This window comes from Hippoglossus stenolepis, chromosome 8 (assembly GCF_022539355.2).
Source record: "Hippoglossus stenolepis isolate QCI-W04-F060 chromosome 8, HSTE1.2, whole genome shotgun sequence".
NCBI classification, from domain to species: Eukaryota; Metazoa; Chordata; class Actinopteri; order Pleuronectiformes; family Pleuronectidae; genus Hippoglossus; species Hippoglossus stenolepis.
Window position 1 is genome coordinate 26,377,737 of NC_061490.1, and position 20,087 is coordinate 26,397,823.

At 42.9% G+C, this 20,087-nt stretch overlaps 2 protein-coding genes across 2 annotated transcripts; both read left to right on the forward strand.

Moving 5' to 3' along the window:
* Positions 1-474: 474 nt before the first annotated feature.
* LOC118113324 lies at positions 475-11,591 on the forward strand. The gene is given in 23 exon segments (XM_047340866.1): positions 475-632; positions 1,049-1,205; positions 1,533-1,628; positions 1,753-1,862; positions 1,959-2,050; positions 2,323-2,452; positions 2,627-2,827; positions 3,133-3,223; positions 3,373-3,515; positions 3,631-3,703; positions 5,161-5,433; positions 5,475-5,755; positions 7,904-8,060; positions 8,390-8,459; positions 8,461-8,483; positions 8,608-8,717; positions 8,814-8,908; positions 9,181-9,310; positions 9,485-9,778; positions 10,084-10,174; positions 10,324-10,466; positions 10,582-10,650; positions 10,827-11,591. Coding segments are annotated over 22 exon segments (2,808 nt in total). The 5' UTR covers positions 475-632; positions 1,049-1,081; the 3' UTR covers positions 10,839-11,591.
* Positions 11,592-12,073: 482 nt separating this feature from the next.
* On the forward strand, positions 12,074-17,756 carry creb3l4 (cAMP responsive element binding protein 3-like 4). Its single transcript, XM_035162900.2, has 10 exons — positions 12,074-12,288; positions 13,857-14,006; positions 14,085-14,355; positions 14,493-14,614; positions 14,716-14,805; positions 15,045-15,151; positions 15,443-15,511; positions 15,941-16,025; positions 16,153-16,246; positions 16,481-17,756. Exons 2-10 carry the CDS (start codon positions 13,860-13,862, stop codon positions 16,804-16,806), a joined length of 1,311 nt encoding a protein of 436 aa, XP_035018791.1. The 5' UTR covers positions 12,074-12,288; positions 13,857-13,859; the 3' UTR covers positions 16,807-17,756.
* Positions 17,757-20,087: the final 2,331 nt, after the last annotated feature.

Here is a 20,087-nt window from a genome sequence, read left to right on the forward strand (position 1 = left end):
TTATATCAGAGAGGGTTGAATATCTCCTTCCTACGGGTTCCTGCTCACGTGGGAGTGGAAGGGAATGAGAAGGCAGATATTTTGGCAAAACAACAACGTACAGGCACCATTAAGCAAAACTATCATTAACGAATACAGTCACAAAACATGGCAAGAATACAGAGATTTAAATTACACAGGAACACATTGGTACAGCATTCAAAAACATGTAGGTGCTCGTGCAATCATCCTGTGTCACTGTACTTTACTTATAAAGTTCTATAAAAACCATCAGTGAAAGGTTTTACTTTGTACATAGTCACATTGAATGATTTGATTCTCTTGTCTTTTCTTGTTGGTTTGATTCTCTTGTCTCTTCATCCTGAGCTGCTGCTGTAACAAGTGTGGATCAATAAAGTTTCATCTGAACTTTACTTTAGTGCCAATCTACCGCTGCACTCTCCTCCTCCCCAGACGGTGGCGGTAATGCGCCGATGAGTTGTTCGCCAGCCGCCATTAATCCCCAGGAGAAGAAGAAGTCCGCGCTAGCAGGAGGCGGGTAACAACACGGAGCTAACAACACGGAGCTCCGCGCAGACACACACCGACACCGGGTTCGGTTCTGAAAGTCACCGGGAAACGGTCAGCACCGGGTGAGGAGCGCGCACACACACACGCCGCAGCGGCCCGGGGGGGAGTGTGGGAGTTGTAGTTCTCTCCGCAGTGGGATGGCGGGCTAACAGGAGCTAACCGCTTTGAACCGGGGGCAAGTTTGAGCGCGCGAATCAACTCCGACGTTTATTGTGAAGAAGAAGGAGAGAGAAGGTGGATCTTTGATTTACAAGCATTTAGTTGGCTGCTGCTGTCAATAAGTATTTCAATATGTAATAGATAATACTTACAACGGCGGCAGATACTTCCTGCAGTTTTCACATATTAATCCAGATTGTTGGTATAAACTTGTATTTACAGTCTACAGAGAAGTTGAACTCTATGAAATCCTCTGTGTGCTTGTTGGTACACATCTGGATACAAGTCTCTGTCAACCCGTTTGTCTTCCTCCCGTCAGGACACGTTGACACTCAGACGGACGGAGGCAGACATGAGTGAAGTGGTGGAGGAAGCCGTGGACAGCTCTGCAGTGTCCGAGGAGCAAGTGGAGGACCAGCAGGAGACGTCGCAGGAAGAGCTTTCCAGTGTGAACATGAGTCGTGTCAAAGCATCCGGTAAAGACACGTTTGACACAACAGCTGATTCTTCTGTGGTGGTGAAACCTGAAACGAATCAGTTCATACAGGAGCTGTCACTGGTCGTCATAGTTTAGTCTGTGGCTCAGTTTGCTTTAGATGTTAAACTTCTTCACCGCTCTAAAAACAGTAGTTGGTGAAAGTACTAAAATGCATTAAAGACGTGGTATCACATCAGTGAAACATAGATTCACATACTCGCTAATGTACACTCGCCATTTACGGCAGCATCGGATGCATGTTTGATGCTGGTGTTGGTTGTGGAACATCTCTATTGTTTACTTTCTGTTTTCATCCTCGTTACAGTTGTTGGTGACATCATCGAGGGCAAGCGGCCAAGAAAACCTGAGAGGTTCAATTTCCAGGCACCCAAGGAAATGGAGAAGCTCAAGATTGAAGATGGTGAATATTCAACTATGAGAGACATGGCTTCATTCCTGGAGATGAATATTTGTTATTTAAAGAGGAGCTATCCGGATATTTACAGATATAATACTGACGTTCTTTTGACTTCACATCTTTTCAGGTAGTGGAGATAAATTGGGAGACATTCCACGCACCAGCTTCCAGCTCACCAAGATGAAGCCAGCTGATCTGAAACCTCTTCACGCCATCCTGTTCGACAGACTGGGAAAGGTACGAACATCCGCAGCCGTCGAGATGAAACCTTTTCACCTTCGGTCACTTTCAGTCCCAGTTTATTTAAGGATGATCTCTTTGCTCTTTCAACAGATGGCCACAATAAAGAAGAACTTGCGTCTGTTTAACGGATTTGGTTTCGATGGCGACAGTGAACAGTACATCAAAAACGAGACAAGCTTCAAGTAAGTTTCTGTGTAGAAACTTTCATCTGGTTGAATCCGAGGCTCAGTGAGCTTTACCTGATCTACAACTCAGCATTACTTTTCAACTTTGGGAATGAAAGCGGAAACATTCTCCATCCTTCAAACTGTGTTGATATAAACCGACAATAGACTGTCTTTACAATGACAAATGACTTTCTATGGAAATGAATAACTACATCTATTTAAAGATTTGTTTTAATTGCTGAAGGTGAACAATGAGCTTCATGTTTTCTTCTGTTCTTTTGATGCAGAAATTCAAATTTCAACAACAAAAAGCTGAAAGTTGTCTGTGGTGTTTTGGATCTGAAGAAGAACGGAGCTTACATGGATCTGGTCGACAGGATCATGACTTTCCTCATTGCACCTAAAAACAGTGGGAAGGTGAACTAAAGGAATCATTGCTTGTTAAAACATGATACAGTGACAATAAATAGTGTTTTTATTTTCTTATGATGAAATACATTTAATTTCAATGTTGAAGTTTTAAGTAAAGTTTATCTTGTAGTTTCAAACCTTAAAGTTTAGATTCTGAATCTTCTGTTTGTGTCTCGGCAGCGTCGCCCTGCGAAGAAGAAGAGGACGTCCAAGAGGAAACTGTCGGGCGACAACTCGAAGACACCGACCAAGAAAAAGAGCAAATCCAAACCCATGAGCTCGTCCAGTCCCAAAAAGTCCAAAGCAGGACGCAAGTCCAAAGCCAGCGGCATTTACTCTAGCAGTGACGAGGATGACGACGAGGAGGATGATGATTATGATGTGAGATTTTCCGACCCAAGCACAAAACTGGAATGTTTGTGTTCTGATCCTCTGGGAAATGTTTCATTCACTTTCCAACAATTGTGTAAAATGTTTGGTTAATGGAATTTTTTTTAGGCCCAAACTCCACATTGTTCAAGCTGATAAGTACCACTATTTGATGACATTTTTACTTTACATATTTCTTTTAGTAGAAACTGTTAATTAATACCAGCAGTATTTTAATAAAATTGCTTTAAATGTTCATGTATAAGTAATTTTCTCTGCTACGCCCTGACAGTTTAATAAATAATTTTGTTTTACAGCCCAAAAAGAAGAAGCCTGCTGTGGTCAAACCTGCGGCCAAGACAAAGAAGGCCGACAGCAGCAGCAACCGCAAAAACAACACGAACACAGGTGAGAGGGATCTGATCTAAACGTGTTGGTTCTTTAAAGCTGATCATCTACCTGGTGATAGAAAAAGATGAGTGTGAATCACCTGTCAGTGTAAGTAACAGACCATTTCCACAGTCGGCCTCATCACAGCTTTGTGTTTTCACGTGCAGCAGACGACAGTTCAGACGACGACGAGCCGCTCATCAAGATGATCAAGAAAGCCCCGACCGACGGACAGCTGAAGGACACGGTCCAGAGTTTGCTGAAGGAGGCGAATCTGGAGGAGATGACCATGAAACAGATCTGTCAGAGGGTGAGAGGCCGCCTCCGCTCACAGGCCTGAGAAAGGAGCAGAGCTATCTTTACATCCTGCACATTTCAAATTCATTTTAAATGAATAAGTCATCAAATAATTACAACACTTTCAGGTGTTTGACAGCTTCCCAGACCACGACCTGAGCAGCAAAAAGGACTACATCAAACAGACAGTCAAATCTGTGAGTATCTGAACACACACGCATATATATATATAATTAATTAATCCACTCTTCTCAACTTAAACTTATTTATAACATATATTTTTTATGTTCAAGAATTTTAAGGCAGTCGTAAAAAAGCCCCAGTGAAGTGTATAGAAGTTGGTTTGATGTTGGTGTTGTGACCGTTCTCTCACAGCTCATCACATGAAGATCAGGAAGTCGTGAAACTTCACAAGAGAAGAAGAGTTCAGCACAAAGGACTGAAAAGTTTGTTTCATTAGTTCTGTTTGTTTTCATAAAAAACAGTTTTCTACATGATTGTTTTTTATTATTATGAATGTTTCACGTTACCTCCACATCGTTCATCTTTTTTAATGCTCTCTGCTCGAGTCCAAAGCAAAGTAGGAAAAAAAATTTTAACCAATAAAAAAAGGACAATTTTTAAAAACAAGTGGAAAAACCAACATTTCTTCAACTTTACAAACTGTTGTGTAGTTTTCTTCAGTGAAGTCGACTTCATACAAGAGTTTGTATCAGAAAATCTGAATTAAACAACTGCTCTGTTAGAAAATGTTTGATTCATTAATTCTATAATTTGACTTGATGCATTTGGCTTCAAATATAAGCAGTTTTGCAGGTTACAATATTGGACATTGTAAGAATTCATGTGTTTTTGTGTTTGTTTTTATTTAAAACACATTTTTACAAACCTGATCTTTGCTTTTGACTCATTTTTATTTTTGGATAAAAATGTGTGTGTTTCTTATTAGATTAAGTTATTTTTGATTTAAACATTTGTAATTAATTGTCTTGAAGCTGAAAACAGTCAAACCTTTTTATTGTGGATTTTGGATTTGTTCGTTCCCTTTGGTGATTTTCTGTCAAACATCATTTACACTTTTCACATTCATAGATTAACAGTCGTTTACTTCCTGAATAAAATTCTACCTTTTTTAACAAAACTGTCTTGATGTGGTTTGAGTCACTTCTTGGTTGTTGAACTTTAACTTTGACACGTTTCACTTTTCAAAAAGAATTCAAGGTTTTGTTGTGAACCTGAACATCAGTGAACATCAGTGAGGAAACGCTATGAGGCCGATTTCCCAGCAGTGGTTTTGTGTTGTGGGAACTAAATCTATTTACACTGACATTATGGGACCGAAATCCAGTCTTCATGTCAATCATTAAATCTACTTGTGTTCTAGGTTTAAGTTCAGTTTAGGGTTAGACAAGCAACATTGACAGACGGTAGGGGGCAGCATCACTGAGAATTACTCAGGTGTAGCGAAGAAGAAGGTGAATCCCTGCCTGTCTCTGATTGGTTTACCCTCGTGTTTTGACTCTGACTATCCAATCACCGCCCTGCTTACCTAACTCTAACCAATCAGAGATAGAGTAGGGGGCGGGTCTTCTCGCAGCTCTGGCGGAGAAGACCCGGAGAAACGAACCGTGACGTTGTTGAGACTCGACACGGAACAGGAGGCTCCTCCGCCGGCTGCTCTCTGCTGACTGTCCCCGGAACTGGAGGCTCCTCCGCCGGCTGCTCTCTGCTGACTGTCCCCGGAACTGGAGGCTCCTCCGCCGGCTGCTCTCTGCTGACTGTCCCCGGAACAGGAGGCTCCTCCGTCGGCTGCTCTCTGCTGACTGTCCCCGGAACTGGAGGCTCCTCCGCCGGCTGCTCTCTGCTGACTGTCCCCGGAACTGGAGGCTCCTCCGCCGGCTGCTCTCTGCTGACTGTCCCCGGAACAGGAGGCTCCTCCGTTGGCTGCTCTCTGCTGACTTTCCCGGAACAGGAGACTCCTCCGCCGGCTGCTCTCTGCTGACTGTCCCCGGAACTGGAGGCTCCTCCGCCGGCTGCTCTCTGCTGACTTTCCCCGGAACAGGAGACTCCTCCGCCGGCTGCTCTCTGCTGACTTTCCCCGGAACAGGAGGCTCCTCCGCCGGCTGCTCTCTGCTGACTGTCCCCGGAACAGGAGGCTCCTCCGCCGGCTGCTCTCTGCTGACTTTCCCCGGAACAGGAGACTCCTCCGCCGGCTGCTCTCTGCTGACTGTCCCCGGAACAGGAGACTCCTCCGTCGGCTGCTCTTTGCTGACTGTCCCCGGAACTGGAGGCTCCTCCGCCGGCTCCACATTTTCTTGATTAAAATCCAAACATGTCCCTGTGTTTTTATTCATTGCTGACGGAGATGGTTTGAATAAAGTTTGATCAGTCTTTGTCAACAGGAGATAAAACTCGTGTCATCAGTCGGGTCTGGAGGAGGCAGCAGCTCCTGGAGCATCACTTCTGCTCTGTGATTCGCTCAGCCGGTTTAAAATGTTGTGGAGGAAAATATGGAGGGAGATTAATGTCACGAAGACCTTCACACTGTTTGAGGGTTGTTGTTGCAGACCGTATAAAGATGGACGACACTCGTCCCATGTACATGAAGGAAGCCAAAATATCTCTGATTGTGGAGCCGTGGGTCGAGGTCCCAAACCTGACCAACCATGTCATACGTCATGATTGACAGATGAGACTGTTTTTATATCATCAAATAACAAATTCAAACCAAACTGATCAACTGAACAAACATCAGAGAGATAAGAACGACCTGAAATGACAGAAACATCTTTACAAACATTTATTTAACGTCTACTTAGATGTTTTAGTTTGGTCCATGTCCCATCTGCTAACATGGAGGTGGCAGGGTTTATGACAGATATTGCAGCCAGCCACCAGGGGGCAATACAGACAGGACGACGTCCAGGTGGATATTTAAAATCTGAAAGCTTCATGTCTTCCTCACGTTTTACAGAATGAAATGTCCACATGAACTCCACAAACAATGCATGAATAGATGCTGGAGATAAAATAACTGCAAACTTCTGGAATCACTTTTCCAGTTTTGAAATATGAACACTCACGAGCGGAATGTTTCAGAGACTCTGTCACAGTTAGACAACAGTAACTAACTCCACATCTATAATAAAATAAGATAATCGTCATTGGTCCGTTACAGTTGTTACAGCAGCAGAGACTCAGAATGACGTCAGCAAGAGAACATGAAAATGAAAACAAAATAAAATAGGCTATAAAATACAACTTTCGCTACGAATGGAAATATTATTAGTAGAGAAACATATTTAATGGGTGATTGTTGTTGTTTTATTATTATATATGCAATAATTAAATTTATATCAGAGAGGGTTGAATATCTCCTTCCTACGGGTTCCTGCTCACGTGGGAGTGGAAGGGAATGAGAAGGCAGATATTTTGGCAAAACAACGACGTACAGGCACCATTAAGCAAAACTATCATTAACGAATACAGTCACAAAACATGGCAAGAATACAGAGATTTAAATTACACAGGAACACATTGGTACAGCATTCAAAAACATGTAGGTGCTCGTGCAATCATCCTGTGTCACTGCACTTTACTTATAAAGTTCTATAAAAACCATCAGTGAAAGGTTTTACTTTGTACATAGTCACATTGAATGATTTGATTCTCTTGTCTTTTCTTGTTGGTTTGATTCTCTTGTCTCTTCATCCTGAGCTGCTGCTGTAACAAGTGTGGATCAATAAAGTTTCATCTGAACTTTACTTTAGTGCCAATCTACCGCTGCACTCTCCTCCTCCTCCAGACGGTGGCGGTAATGCACCGATGAGTTGTTCGCCAGCCGCCATTAATCCCCAGGAGAAGAAGAAGTCCGCGCTAGCAGGAGGCGGGTAACAACACGGAGCTAACAACACGGAGCTCCGCGCAGACACACACCGACACCGGGTTCGGTTCTGAAAGTCACCGGGAAACGGTCAGCACCGGGTGAGGAGCGCGCACACACACACGCCGCAGCGGCCCGGGGGGGAGTGTGGGAGTTGTAGTTCTCTCCGCAGTGGGATGGCGGGCTAACAGGAGCTAACCGCTTTGAACCGGGGGCAAGTTTGAGCGCGCGAATCAACTCCGACGTTTATTGTGAAGAAGAAGGAGAGAGAAGGTGGATCTTTGATTTACAAGCATTTAGTTGGCTGCTGCTGTCCAATAAGTATTTCAATATGTAATAGATAATACTTACAACGGCGGCAGATACTTCCTGCAGTTTTCACATATTAATCCAGATTGTTGGTATAAACTTGTATTTACAGTCTACAGAGAAGTTGAACTCTATGAAATCCTCTGTGTGCTTGTTGGTACACATCTGGATACAAGTCTCTGTCAACCCGTTTGTCTTCCTCCCGTCAGGACACGTTGACACTCAGACGGACGGAGGCAGACATGAGTGAAGTGGTGGAGGAAGCCGTGGACAGCTCTGCAGTGTCCGAGGAGCAAGTGGAGGACCAGCAGGAGACGTCGCAGGAAGAGCTTTCCAGTGTGAACATGAGTCGTGTCAAAGCATCCGGTAAAGACACGTTTGACACAACAGCTGATTCTTCTGTGGTGGTGAAACCTGAAACGAATCAGTTCATACAGGAGCTGTCACTGGTCGTCATAGTTTAGTCTGTGGCTCAGTTTGCTTTAGATGTTAAACTTCTTCACCGCTCTAAAAACAGTAGTTGGTGAAAGTACTAAAATGCATTAAAGACGTGGTATCACATCAGTGAAACATAGATTCACATACTCGCTAATGTGCGACTCGCCATTTACGGCAGCATCGGATGCATGTTTGATGCTGGTGTTGGTTGTGGAACATCTCTATTGTTTACTTTCTGTTTTTCATCCTCGTTACAGTTGTTGGTGACATCATCGAGGGCAAGCGGCCAAAGAAAACCATCGAGAGGTTCAATTTCCAGGCACCCAATGGAGAAGCTCAAGATTGAAGATGGTGAATATTCAACTATGAGAGACATGGCTTCATTCCTGGAGATGAATATTTGTTATTTAAAGAGGAGCTATCCGGATATTTACAGATATAATACTGACGTTCTTTTGACTTCACATCTTTTCAGGTAGTGGAGATAAATTGGGAGACATTCCACACACCAGCTTCCAGCTCACCAAGATGAAGCCAGCTGATCTGAAACCTCTTCACGCCATCCTGTTCGACAGACTGGGAAAGGTACGAACATCCGCAGCCGTCGAGATGAAACCTTTTCACCTTCGGTCACTTTCAGTCCCAGTTTATTTAAGGATGATCTCTTTGCTCTTTCAACAGATAGCCACAATAAAGAAGAACTTGCGTCTGTTTAACGGATTTGGTTTCGATGGCGACAGTGAACAGTACATCCAAAAACGAGACAAGCTCTGCAAGTAAGTTTCTGTGTAGAAACTTTCATCTGGTTGAATCCGAGGCTCAGTGAGCTTTACCTGATCTACAACTCAGCATTACTTTTCAACTCTGGGAATGAAAGCGGAAACATTCTCCATCCTTCAAACTGTGTTGATATAAACCGACAATAGACTGTCTTTACAATGACAAATGACTTTCTATGGAAATGAATAACTACATCTATTTAAAGATTTGTTTTAATTGCTGAAGGTGAACAATGAGCTTCATGTTTTCTTCTGTTCTTTTGATGCAGAAATTCAAATTTCAACAACAAAAAGCTGAAAGTTGTCTGTGGTGTTTTGGATCTGAAGAAGAACGGAGCTTACATGGATCTGGTCGACAGGATCATGACTTTCCTCATTGCACCTAAAAACAGTGGGAAGGTGAACTAAAGGAATCATTGCTTGTTAAAACATGATACAGTGACAATAAATAGTGTTTTTATTTTCTTATGATGAAATACATTTAATTTCAATGTTGAAGTTTTAAGTAAAGTTTATCTTGTAGTTTCAAACCTTAAAGTTTAGATTCTGAAGCTTCTGTTTGTGTCTCGGCAGCGTCGCCCTGCGAAGAAGAAGAGGACGTCAAAGAGGAAACTGTCGGGCGACAACTCGAAGACACCGACCAAGAAAAAGAGCAAATCCAAACCCATGAGCTCGCCCAGTCCCAAAAGGTCCAAAGCCATGCTCATTTACTCTAGCAGTGACGAGGATGATGAGGAGGAGGATGAGAAGGTGGGGGCGTCGGCTGAGGCTGAGGGATCAGACATGGAGGAGAAACTGTCAGAGAAAGAGGAAGACCAGTCCGACAAGTCGGAGCATTCTGCTGACGAAGACGAGGATGATTATGATGTGAGATTTTCCGACCCAAGCACAAAACTGGAATGTTTGTGTTCTGATCCTCTGGGAAATGTTTCATTCACTTTCCAACAATTGTGTAAAATTTTTGGTTAATGGAATTTTGTTTAGGCCCAAACTCCACATTGTTCAAGCTGATAAGTACCACTATTTGATGACATTTTTACTTTACATATTTCTTTTAGTAGAAACTGTTAATTAATACCAGCAGTATTTTAATAAAATTGCTTTAAATGTTCATGTATAAGTAATTTTCTCTGCTACGCCCTGACAGTTTAATAAATAATTTTGTTTTACAGCCCAAAAAGAAGAAGCCTGCTGTGGTCAAACCTGCGGCCAAGACAAAGAAGGCCGACAGCAGCAGCAACCGCAAAAACAACACGAACACAGGTGAGAGGGATCTGATCTAAACGTGTTGGTTCTTTAAAGCTGATCATCTACCTGGTGATAGAAAAAGATGAGTGTGAATCACCTGTCAGTGTAAGTAACAGACCATTTCCACAGTCGGCCTCATCACAGCTTTGTGTTTTCACGTGCAGCAGACGACAGTTCAGACGACGACGAGCCGCTCATCAAGATGATCAAGAAAGCCCCGACCGACGGACAGCTGAAGGACACGGTCCAGAGTTTGCTGAAGGAGGCGAATCTGGAGGAGATGACCATGAAACAGATCTGTCAGAGGGTGAGAGGCCGCCTCCGCTCACAGGCCTGAGAAAGGAGCAGAGCTATCTTTACATCCTGCACATTTCAAATTCATTTTAAATGAATAAGTCATCAAATAATTACAACACTTTCAGGTGTTTGACAGCTTCCCAGACCACGACCTGAGCAGCAAAAAGGACTACATCAAACAGACAGTCAAATCTGTGAGTATCTGAACACACACGCATATATATATAATTAATTAATCCACTCTTCTCAACTTAAACTTATTTATAACATATATTTTTTATGTTCAAGAATTTTAAGGCAGTCGTAAAAAAGCCCCAGTGAAGTGTATAGAAGTTGGTTTGATGTTGGTGTTGTGACCGTTCTCTCACAGCTCATCACATGAAGATCAGGAAGTCGTGAAACTTCACAAGAGAAGAAGAGTTCAGCACAAAGGACTGAAAAGTTTGTTTCATTAGTTCTGTTTGTTTTCATAAAAAACAGTTTTCTACATGATTGTTTTTTATTATTATGAATGTTTCACGTTACCTCCACATCGTTCATCTTTTTTAATGCTCTCTGCTCGAGTCCAAAGCAAGGTAGGAAAAAAAATTTTAACAAATAAAAAAAGGAAATTTTTTCAAAACAAGTGGAAAAACCAACATTTCTTCAACTTTACAAACTGTTGTGTAGTTTTCTTCAGTGAAGTCGACTTCATACAAGAGTTTGTATCAGAAAATCTGAATTAAACAACTGCTCTGTTAGAAAATGTTTGATTCATTAATTCTATAATTTGACTTGATGCATTTGGCTTCAAATATAAGCAGTTTTGCAGGTTACAATATTGGACATTGTAAGAATTCATGTGTTTTTGTGTTTGTTTTTATTTAAAACACATTTTTACAAACCTGATCTTTGCTTTTGACTCATTTTTATTTTTGGATAAAAATGTGTGTTTCTTATTAGATTAAGTTATTTTTGATTTAAACATTTGTAATTAATTGTCTTGAAGCTGAAAACAGTCAAACCTTTTTTATTGTGGATTTTGGATTTGTTCGTTCCCTTTGGTGATTTTCTGTCAAACATCATTTACACTTTTCACATTCATAGATTAACAGTCGTTTACTTCCTGATTAAAATTCTACCTTTTTTAACAAAACTGTCTTGATGTGGTTTGAGTCACTTCTTGGTTGTTGAACTTTAACTTTGACACGTTTCACTTCTCAAAAAGAATTCATCAAGGTTTTGTTGTGAACCTGAACATCAGTGAACATCAGTGAGGAAACGCTATGAGGCCGATTTCCCAGCAGTGGTTTTGTGTTGTGGGAACTAAATCTATTTACACTGACATTATGGGACCGAAATCCAGTCTTCATGTCAATCATTAAATCTACTTGTGTTCTAGGTTTAAGTTCAGTTTAGGGTTAGACAAGCAACATTGACAGACGGTAGGGGGCAGCATCACTGAGAATTACTCAGGTGTAGCGTAGAAGAAGAAGAAGGTGAATCCCTGCCTGTCTCTGATTGGTTTACCCTCGTGTTTTGACTCTGACTATCCAATCACCGCCCTGCTTACCTAACTGTAACCAATCAGAGATAGAGTAGGGGGCGGGTCTTCTCGCAGCTCTGGCGGAGAAGACCCGGAGAAACGAACCGTGACGTTGTTGAGACTCGACCCGGAACAGGACGCTCCTCCGCCGGCTGCTCTCTGCTGACTGTCCCCGGAACTGGAGGCTCCTCCGCCGGCTGCTCTCTGCTGACTGTCCCCGGAACAGAGCTCCGTGTTGTCGGAGCCGCTGTGTGATGAAGAACCGGAGACCGTGAACCGGAACCGGCCACACACCGAGTGATTGACGGTAAGTTCCGTCCCGCTTCAGTCTGGATTGAATCGAGTCAAAAAGAAGAAGAAATCAAACTTCAGCTCAATAACAAGAAAAGTTAAACTGTGACTGATCCTCTTCTGTTTCTCTGGTGAAAGTTTTTAATCCTTCACTGAATTGATTTACAGTCAAATTAATACACAAGATAAAAGTTGTGTGTGTGTGTGTATATATATATATATATATGGTCATTTCTTTTTTCAGTATTGATGTAATACACCTTTGTTAAACAACTTTTCAAGCTGCTTCCATTTATTATGTTGTGCCTGTTTTGTATTTACAATTTTAAAGAAGGAAAAGTTACAACACAAATACACAAACTAATGCATTCGATACAATAACAATATAAATTATATTTATCAAGCGTTTGTTCACTTTTATCTATGATGTATTGGTTTAAATTAATATTTTACCCAGTCGTGTGTTTAGTCAGTAATCTATCGAAGGTTGTTTTAAAGAAAACCTTAGAGTGAAATTAGTACATTTATCAATATAAAGTGAATCTATCAATAAACTGATATATTAATACATAATTATTACTTATTAACGAATGATTAAGCAGCATTTTACTCTTGTGTTTGATTTAAATTAAGCAGTTTAACCATTTTATATAGACATCCACTTATTATACGATTTATATAGAAGATCCCTGGTGGCTGGCGTCAGTGCAGGTCATAAACACTGCCTCCTCCATGTTAGCAGATGGGACATCGACCAAATTACAAAGTTCATGTTAAATACATTTTATCTGTCATTTCCTCCTCGTTACTAGCAGGATGATGCAGGGTTAAGTAATCTGCAACTGCATGTCGGAGAAATGTGCAGTAAAAAGTACATGAGTTCACGATGCAGTGTATTAAGTATCATGAATTTCAAAGTACAGTGCGTAAGTTAATGTACTAAGTTATATTTCACCGCTGCCTGTGTATGTACTTTAATATAAAGTAATGTAGAGTACTGGAATGTTAAGGTTCAGGTTTTACTGCGTGAGCACACCAATAATGTTTGTAAGAAGAGAAAGGAAACTAGAAACACGTTTAGCAGCTTATCAGGTTTCTAATGAGGCAGGTAGTGTCAGAGGCTGTGTGTGTGTCTGTGTGTGTCTGTGTGTGTGTGTGTAGGTGTGTGTGGGTGTGTTCCCACCAGGATATCCTCCTCCAGTCTTTCGTCACCAGGGTTTGTCAGATTCAGTTGTTCAGTTTGTGTCGTGTTTACTTTCACGTGTTAACTTTCACTGCAGGTGTTTACTGTGTTAGATATTAGACACACACACACACACACCCTTGTACTTCTACCCTTTGTGAGAAACCTTTCAGCTCATGTTTGAATAAGAGCAAAAACAGTCTTAAATACCCAGAATCCATCTCAAACTTTACTCAGTTCTTTGGTAAGAATCTGGTAGTGGAGGTAAAGTCCACAGGATTCATCTCAGTAGTTGTTGGGTTGTTTCAGTCGGAACTCTGTTGACCTTTGACCTTTCACGGCGGCCGTCCTCTCCATCAGCGTCTGAACTGAACACCTGGATTTTGTAAATGTGTTTTCAGGTGATGGATGCAGAGGGCGGGGAGCAGTTCCTCGGCGGCGGCGGCGGCATGGCGGCAGACAGCTGGCAGCTCGATGCTCCGTTCTGCTCCGACCTGGTGTTCTGCGGCTCAGAGAAACCCCTGCAGGACTGGGCGGTGGACCCCGACTGTGTGAGTTACCTGCACGTCTACGATGGAGCTGGTTAGGTATCGATGTGTTTTAAACCTGAAGATCTGGCTTTGCCTCAGGCGACCGTGAATCACGACAGCGAATCAGAGGACGTGCTCTACGGCGTCGACCCAAACGAGGTGTTCGGCAGCGGACGGGCCGCAGACCCCTCGTCCGAGAGCGACAGCGGCATCTCTGAGGATCCTGTCGCCGAGAGCCGTGTCGCCGTGGTGACTGGGGCGACCACCACGCCGATCCCTGCAACCGTGTACCAGGTGGTTTACGACATCAGCGGGCTGGGAGCTGTGAAGGTGGAACCTGGACAAGAGAATGTGATCTCCATCGAGCTCGGTGAGGTCACAGGGTCATGTGAACCATCTGAGCGCACACAGCAAAGTTACTTTAGTAGTTGTTGATGTGTTTGTTTATCTATTCAGAAACTTGAACTGTCTTTAGATGGTAACTTCCTCTCTCTCCCTCCTGCACAGATGAGTGGAGCTCCCAGGTGTTGTTTTCAGACTCGTGCATCGTGAACGAGCTGCCCGTGGTCGCCGCATCTCGCCTCGGCGGCCTGGCTTTCATGGATCCTCCCAGCTCTGACGACGGCCTGGTGAGGATTTCTGAATCATTGTATGAACAAGACATTTTGTCCATGTGCCGCTCAGAGCCTCAGTTTGACCTGGAGGACCAATTCTTCTTCTGCGGTTGCAGTTGTATTCGGAACTTCAGCTGACGGAGGAGGAGCAGAAGCTGCTGAACCAGGAAGGAATCTCTCTGCCCAACAACCTTCCTCTCACCAAGGTCAGCCCCGACCCCGTCCTCCATCAGTTTCATGGACTCTTCACTGTCGTGTCTCATGTTAACGTCAATCAGACCCTGGGTCCTGGTCGACCTTTACCCCCGAGGACGCCAGGCACACGGACTGATTAAGAACAGAACAAGGGTTTTCAGACTGATGAGTCAAATCTTTGACTTTGTATTGGGGGGGGGGTGTTGACAAAGACTGACAAAGACGAACTTTGACTAAACTTTGTTTCCAGGCAGAGGAAAGAGTCCTGAAGAAAGTTCGGAGGAAAATCCGCAACAAGCAGTCGGCTCAGGACAGCCGCCGCAGGAGGAAGGAGTACATCGACGGACTGGAGGGCAGGTACGAGGAGCGACCATCTTTATTTACACCTCTACGGGCTCATATTGATGATGAGGAAAGTTTGTCAGGAGAACGTTCAGGAGGAGACGGATTCTGAACCAACTCTGCTTCAGTGGACGAGCAGCTCGACGTTATCGTCTTGTGGCAGCAGAGGAGATTTTTAATCATCATTGTGTGTGTGTGTGTGTGTGTGTGTGTGTGTGTGTGTGTGTGTGTGTGTGTGTGTGTGTGTGTGTGTGTGTGTGTGTGTGTGTGTGTGTGTGTGTGTGTGTGTGTGTGTGTGTGTGTCAGGGCGGCAGCGTGCTCGGCTCAGAACAAGGAGCTGCAGAGGACAGTGGAGCAGCTGGAGAAACGAAACATGTACGATCACATCTTCATTGATTATTAATCCGTCTTTATTGATAGAATTAGCAGAGACGAGATCTCAGACGCCTGTGTCACTGGACTGTGACCAGCAGGGGGCGCTGCTGTTTGTTTTCAGCAGCGACTGTTTCTACACAAACTACATGTGGAGTACATGTCGTTAAAGTTTCAGTTTATGGACAAACAGTTTGTTCAGTTTAAATGGAAGAAACTTGGTTTGAATCCCCAGATTCAAGCAACAGTTTCCTGTTTCATTTAAGATTAAGATAAGATTAAAATAAGATTAAGATAAGAGGACGTGACGGGATAAGACTGATCATGATCTCCTGAAAAATATCCTGAAGACCGGTGATTGGTTGACGTACTTTTAATTTTAGATTTGTCTGAATAAGTCTGGTGAGTAAAGTTGATGTGTTTCCTGTTCAGATCTCTTCTGACCCAACTTCGACAACTCCAGTCTCTGATCAAACAGACGGTCAGTAAGGGAGCCCAGACCAGCACCTGCTTACTGGTAGGTGTGTGTGTGTCTGTGTGTCTGTGTGTGTGTGTCTGTGTGTGTTCCAGGTGTTACTCATGTCTCCAGGTAATAAATGTAATGTCCTGTGAAGTCATGGCAACGCGACCCTCTGTGTTGTCAGATCATCCTCGTCTCTCTCGGTCTCATCATCTTGCCGAGTTTCAGTCCGTTCCGTCGTCACGCGTCTGGGGACGACGACTACAGACCGATAGGAGGTTGGTTCCTGTCGACATCACTTCCTGTTTTTACGTTGTTTTTAATCCTCTGATGCTTAGAATGAGACAAATCTGCAAAATATATTCTGTGGAACTAATCACAGTTTTATTAGGTTTGTGAAAACCAGCAGGAACAAAATGCTCCATATGAATGTAGCAGCAGCGTTTGTGAGTTAACCACTTTTTATCCCTTCCACATAAACATAAGTATAAATGGATTTTTTTATTTTCCAGTTATTTCCAGAAACATCCTGACAGACCCCTCCTCCTCCTCCTCCTCCTCCTCCTCCTCCTCCCAGTCGGTGGAAGGTGGGATCGAGAGTCCGGCGGCTCAGTCCGACTCCTCGTCACCACCTTCTGCTCTCAGCCAATCAGGGCGCCCGGAGGGAGCTGCGCTTGTCCCCCAAGAACCAATAGAAAACCCTGAAAATGGGGATGTTGATGGCACAGCCCAGGAGGGGGAACCAAAAGGGAACAGCTCGGCTCTTGTTGCGGAGCCGACTGCGGCGAGAAGAAGAAGCCGTGACGCGGTCAAACCGGCGCACGCCGACGAGATGTAGACAAACTTTCATGCTTCCTTCACGTCTGATGTCGAGCTCGTGGAAGTTTTGTTGGAACGAATTCATGACGGCTGAAGGCGACTGTGTTACGCTTTGTTACAAGCTGTAAAAACATAACCAGCAGGGGGCGCTCTGATCAGTTGATTAGCATCAGATGATATCTGTTGGAAAAGGTCTGATGGGAAACAATGAGACAAACATGGCCGCCCGGGTACTGCTCAGGAATAGTTTGTACGTTTTGACAAGAAGAACGACGCCGCTCTGTATCGTGAATATGACGTAAGAGCCCGGAGACTGTTGACTTAGCATGAATAGCGGAAACTGGAAACCGCTAGCCTGTATTTTTCCAACAATAACAATAGAAAACAACACGTTGAATCTCACGTTTTGCCTTCGGATCATCTACACGACGAGTTTAAAGACGGTGATTCTGTTTTCCTGTTTTACCTTGTTACACAGCGCCCTCTGCTGGGTCTCTCCAGCACTGCAGGATTCTATGGCTGAAAAATCTCCAGACGATTTAACGACCTAACTTCGCTTTGGCTTTTTTATGAAAAATGTTGAATATTTTGGATGTGAATTTGTAATTATTCTCCGTTTTAATTGTTTAAAAAAAAAGAAGAGTTAAAGTTGAACGAGTTTATCGTTATCAGGCTTCACGAAGTGGATTCAATTATTTATTTTGTTCCATTAACATGATGAAAAAGTTTAATTAGCGTGTAAATGGTGTTTTCTTATGAATTGATCCATTAATGTTGGAAGAAAATCTTTTTTTTCTGTCTGTTAAAAACATTTTCAAAAGAAAAATGTTCTAAACATTAATTAACTTCACGTCATAACTGTCATAGATATGAATGGTTAGATGTAAGAATTAAAGAACGTCATGGTCTGGTTTTCTGAATCTGTTCTGAAACATTTACACAAATTAAATCAAAGTTTTTTTAATCTGATTGAAAGTTGACTATTGATTATTTTCCTTCTTCACACAGTTCACGTGTTTTTCTTCTGCTGCTTCTCAACCAGGATCAAACTTTCTTTTATTTGCACGACGTGTTTCTCTCAGACCAAATAAAGATGGACATGGATGCGTCTCCAAAATGAAGCCAAAAATATCTTTGAGACGAACTCTGTCATTTGTGGTGATGACGTCATTTGAAGTCAGAGTCTGTCCACCAATCAGGAGTCAGTGTCAGCTGTCAATCATGACGTCTCAGCCTGTTTTCATATCATTAATAACTAATTAAATCCAAACTGATCAGAAACACGTGAACAAACATCAGTGAGATCAGAACGACCTGAATCGACAGAAACATCTTTGACAAACATTTATTTAACGTCTACTTTGATGTAGAGGGTAAATGACTTATACTGCAGCCAGCCACCAGGGGGCGCTGGACATGAAGATCTCATGATATCTGAGGTGCAGAGGTTAAAGAATCGTTCTCCAGTTGCAGCTCATGACATTTAGCATCGTGTGTTTTCTGTTGTTTACTGTTGATGAGCTCCGGGTGTTAATGGAGTCAGCAGCCTCCTCGGTGTGAGACACCTTCACCTCCCTCCTCTTCGTCACTGCTCCTCTTCGTCACTGCTCCTCTTTGTTTAATCATCAGAATAAGCAGGTTGGAATCCACAGAGCTGTTTCCTGTGGAGTGAACCACGTTCGATCACCAACATGTGGATTAAAACCAGTTTTACCTTGATTGATTTTCCTGATTGTGTCGTGCACGTTATCTGTTCAGCCTCAAACCGGCTCGAGAGGATTTAGAAAGAAGAAACCAGAGAAGCTGCATCAAGGACAAAACTAAATAAACCATCCTGAGGTTTTCTCCAGGTTCTAGAAACAAAGGCAGCTCATATAAACATTTCAACAAATACAACCGTTCCATTCTATTCTGTCATCATCACACTTGATGTCATTTCCTCAACTCATCATAAAAAGGACGTAACAGAAGAAAATGTTTAAAAGTGCGGATTTATCATCCCACAGCTTCCTGAGCTTTTGTTTCATTCTTCCAGCTTCATGTTCATTCGATGGTTGTTGTTGTTTTGCACAAACTGAAGCGTGTGTGACACATTCAACCTCTCAGCCTCATTCAGACGAAGGCGTCGCTGAGAGTTGACACTTGTATGGTTATTGTCGTGGTGATGGATGTGTTATTAAGGGGCTGTGGAGGGGAAGGTGCTTTCAGGCTGGGAGCGCTGGTGCCCGACAGCTTCAGCCATCATGTCGTATTATGTTTGAGGAACAGGAAGATGACGTCGTTATTCTGAATTGTGTGTTTTTCTTCCAACCAGGAAACCAGACGTGAACACGACACCACAGAGAAAACACCAAATCACACACTCATAAATATCAGTCCTCTAAATATTATTTTCATCAAGATCCATGAATTGTGGAGGAATCTGTTGAAACACGTTCTATCTCACTACGTTAAAGTTAAAGTCGCTGACTGTTCCGACTTCACCTGAATTCTTACAGTTATTCCAACATTACATTAATGCACTGACCGTGGAATAATAATCATTAAACCCTGGAGCTCAAGTTAAGATTCAAATTGCTTTTGTTGTCAGTCGATCAGTGAAAAACACAAAATAATGTTGAGTTTTCTTTCATTAACAGTCGAGCTCCTTCCTGGGCCGAGGCCCGACACTCGACTCAGTCTGCATCAAATCACACACACTCATAAATATCAGCCCTGATAATATGTCTGATTGTTTCCATCAAGATTCATGAATTATTCTCTGAGAATCGGTGAACGTGTTGAGAATCTCCTCCTGTCAAAGACAGCTGGAGCCAGGAGAGACACGTTGGATTCAGACGAGTCTTTAAGTCATGACAACCGTGTCAATCAGTGAGAGCAGCTTTTTGAATATTTACATCCTTTTGTGTTGAATAATTGACAAGAAGAACCTGAAGGGGGTCATTTCCTCTTCCTGTGGAAATGGCAGTGACACACAAAGGAGTGAAAATACAGTGAAGCTCCTGATTAAAGATGGATGAATGAACTGATGATGTAAACACTGTGGAGACAGAAAGGATGGAGGCTGAGGATCGATGCTTCATTCCTCTTATGATCTAAATGTCTGATATGATCAATACAAACGAGAAAACTGTGTGGAAACAAGTTCTAAGAGAAACTAGAACCTTTAAAGAAACTTTCCAGAAACACAGGTTTACTCTTTCTCTCTAAAGCTGTTTTCACACACGGTCTGAAGCTCGGACGTGTTCCGGACGTGTTCCTGACGTGTTCCTGACGTGTTCCTGACGGTTCCTGACATGT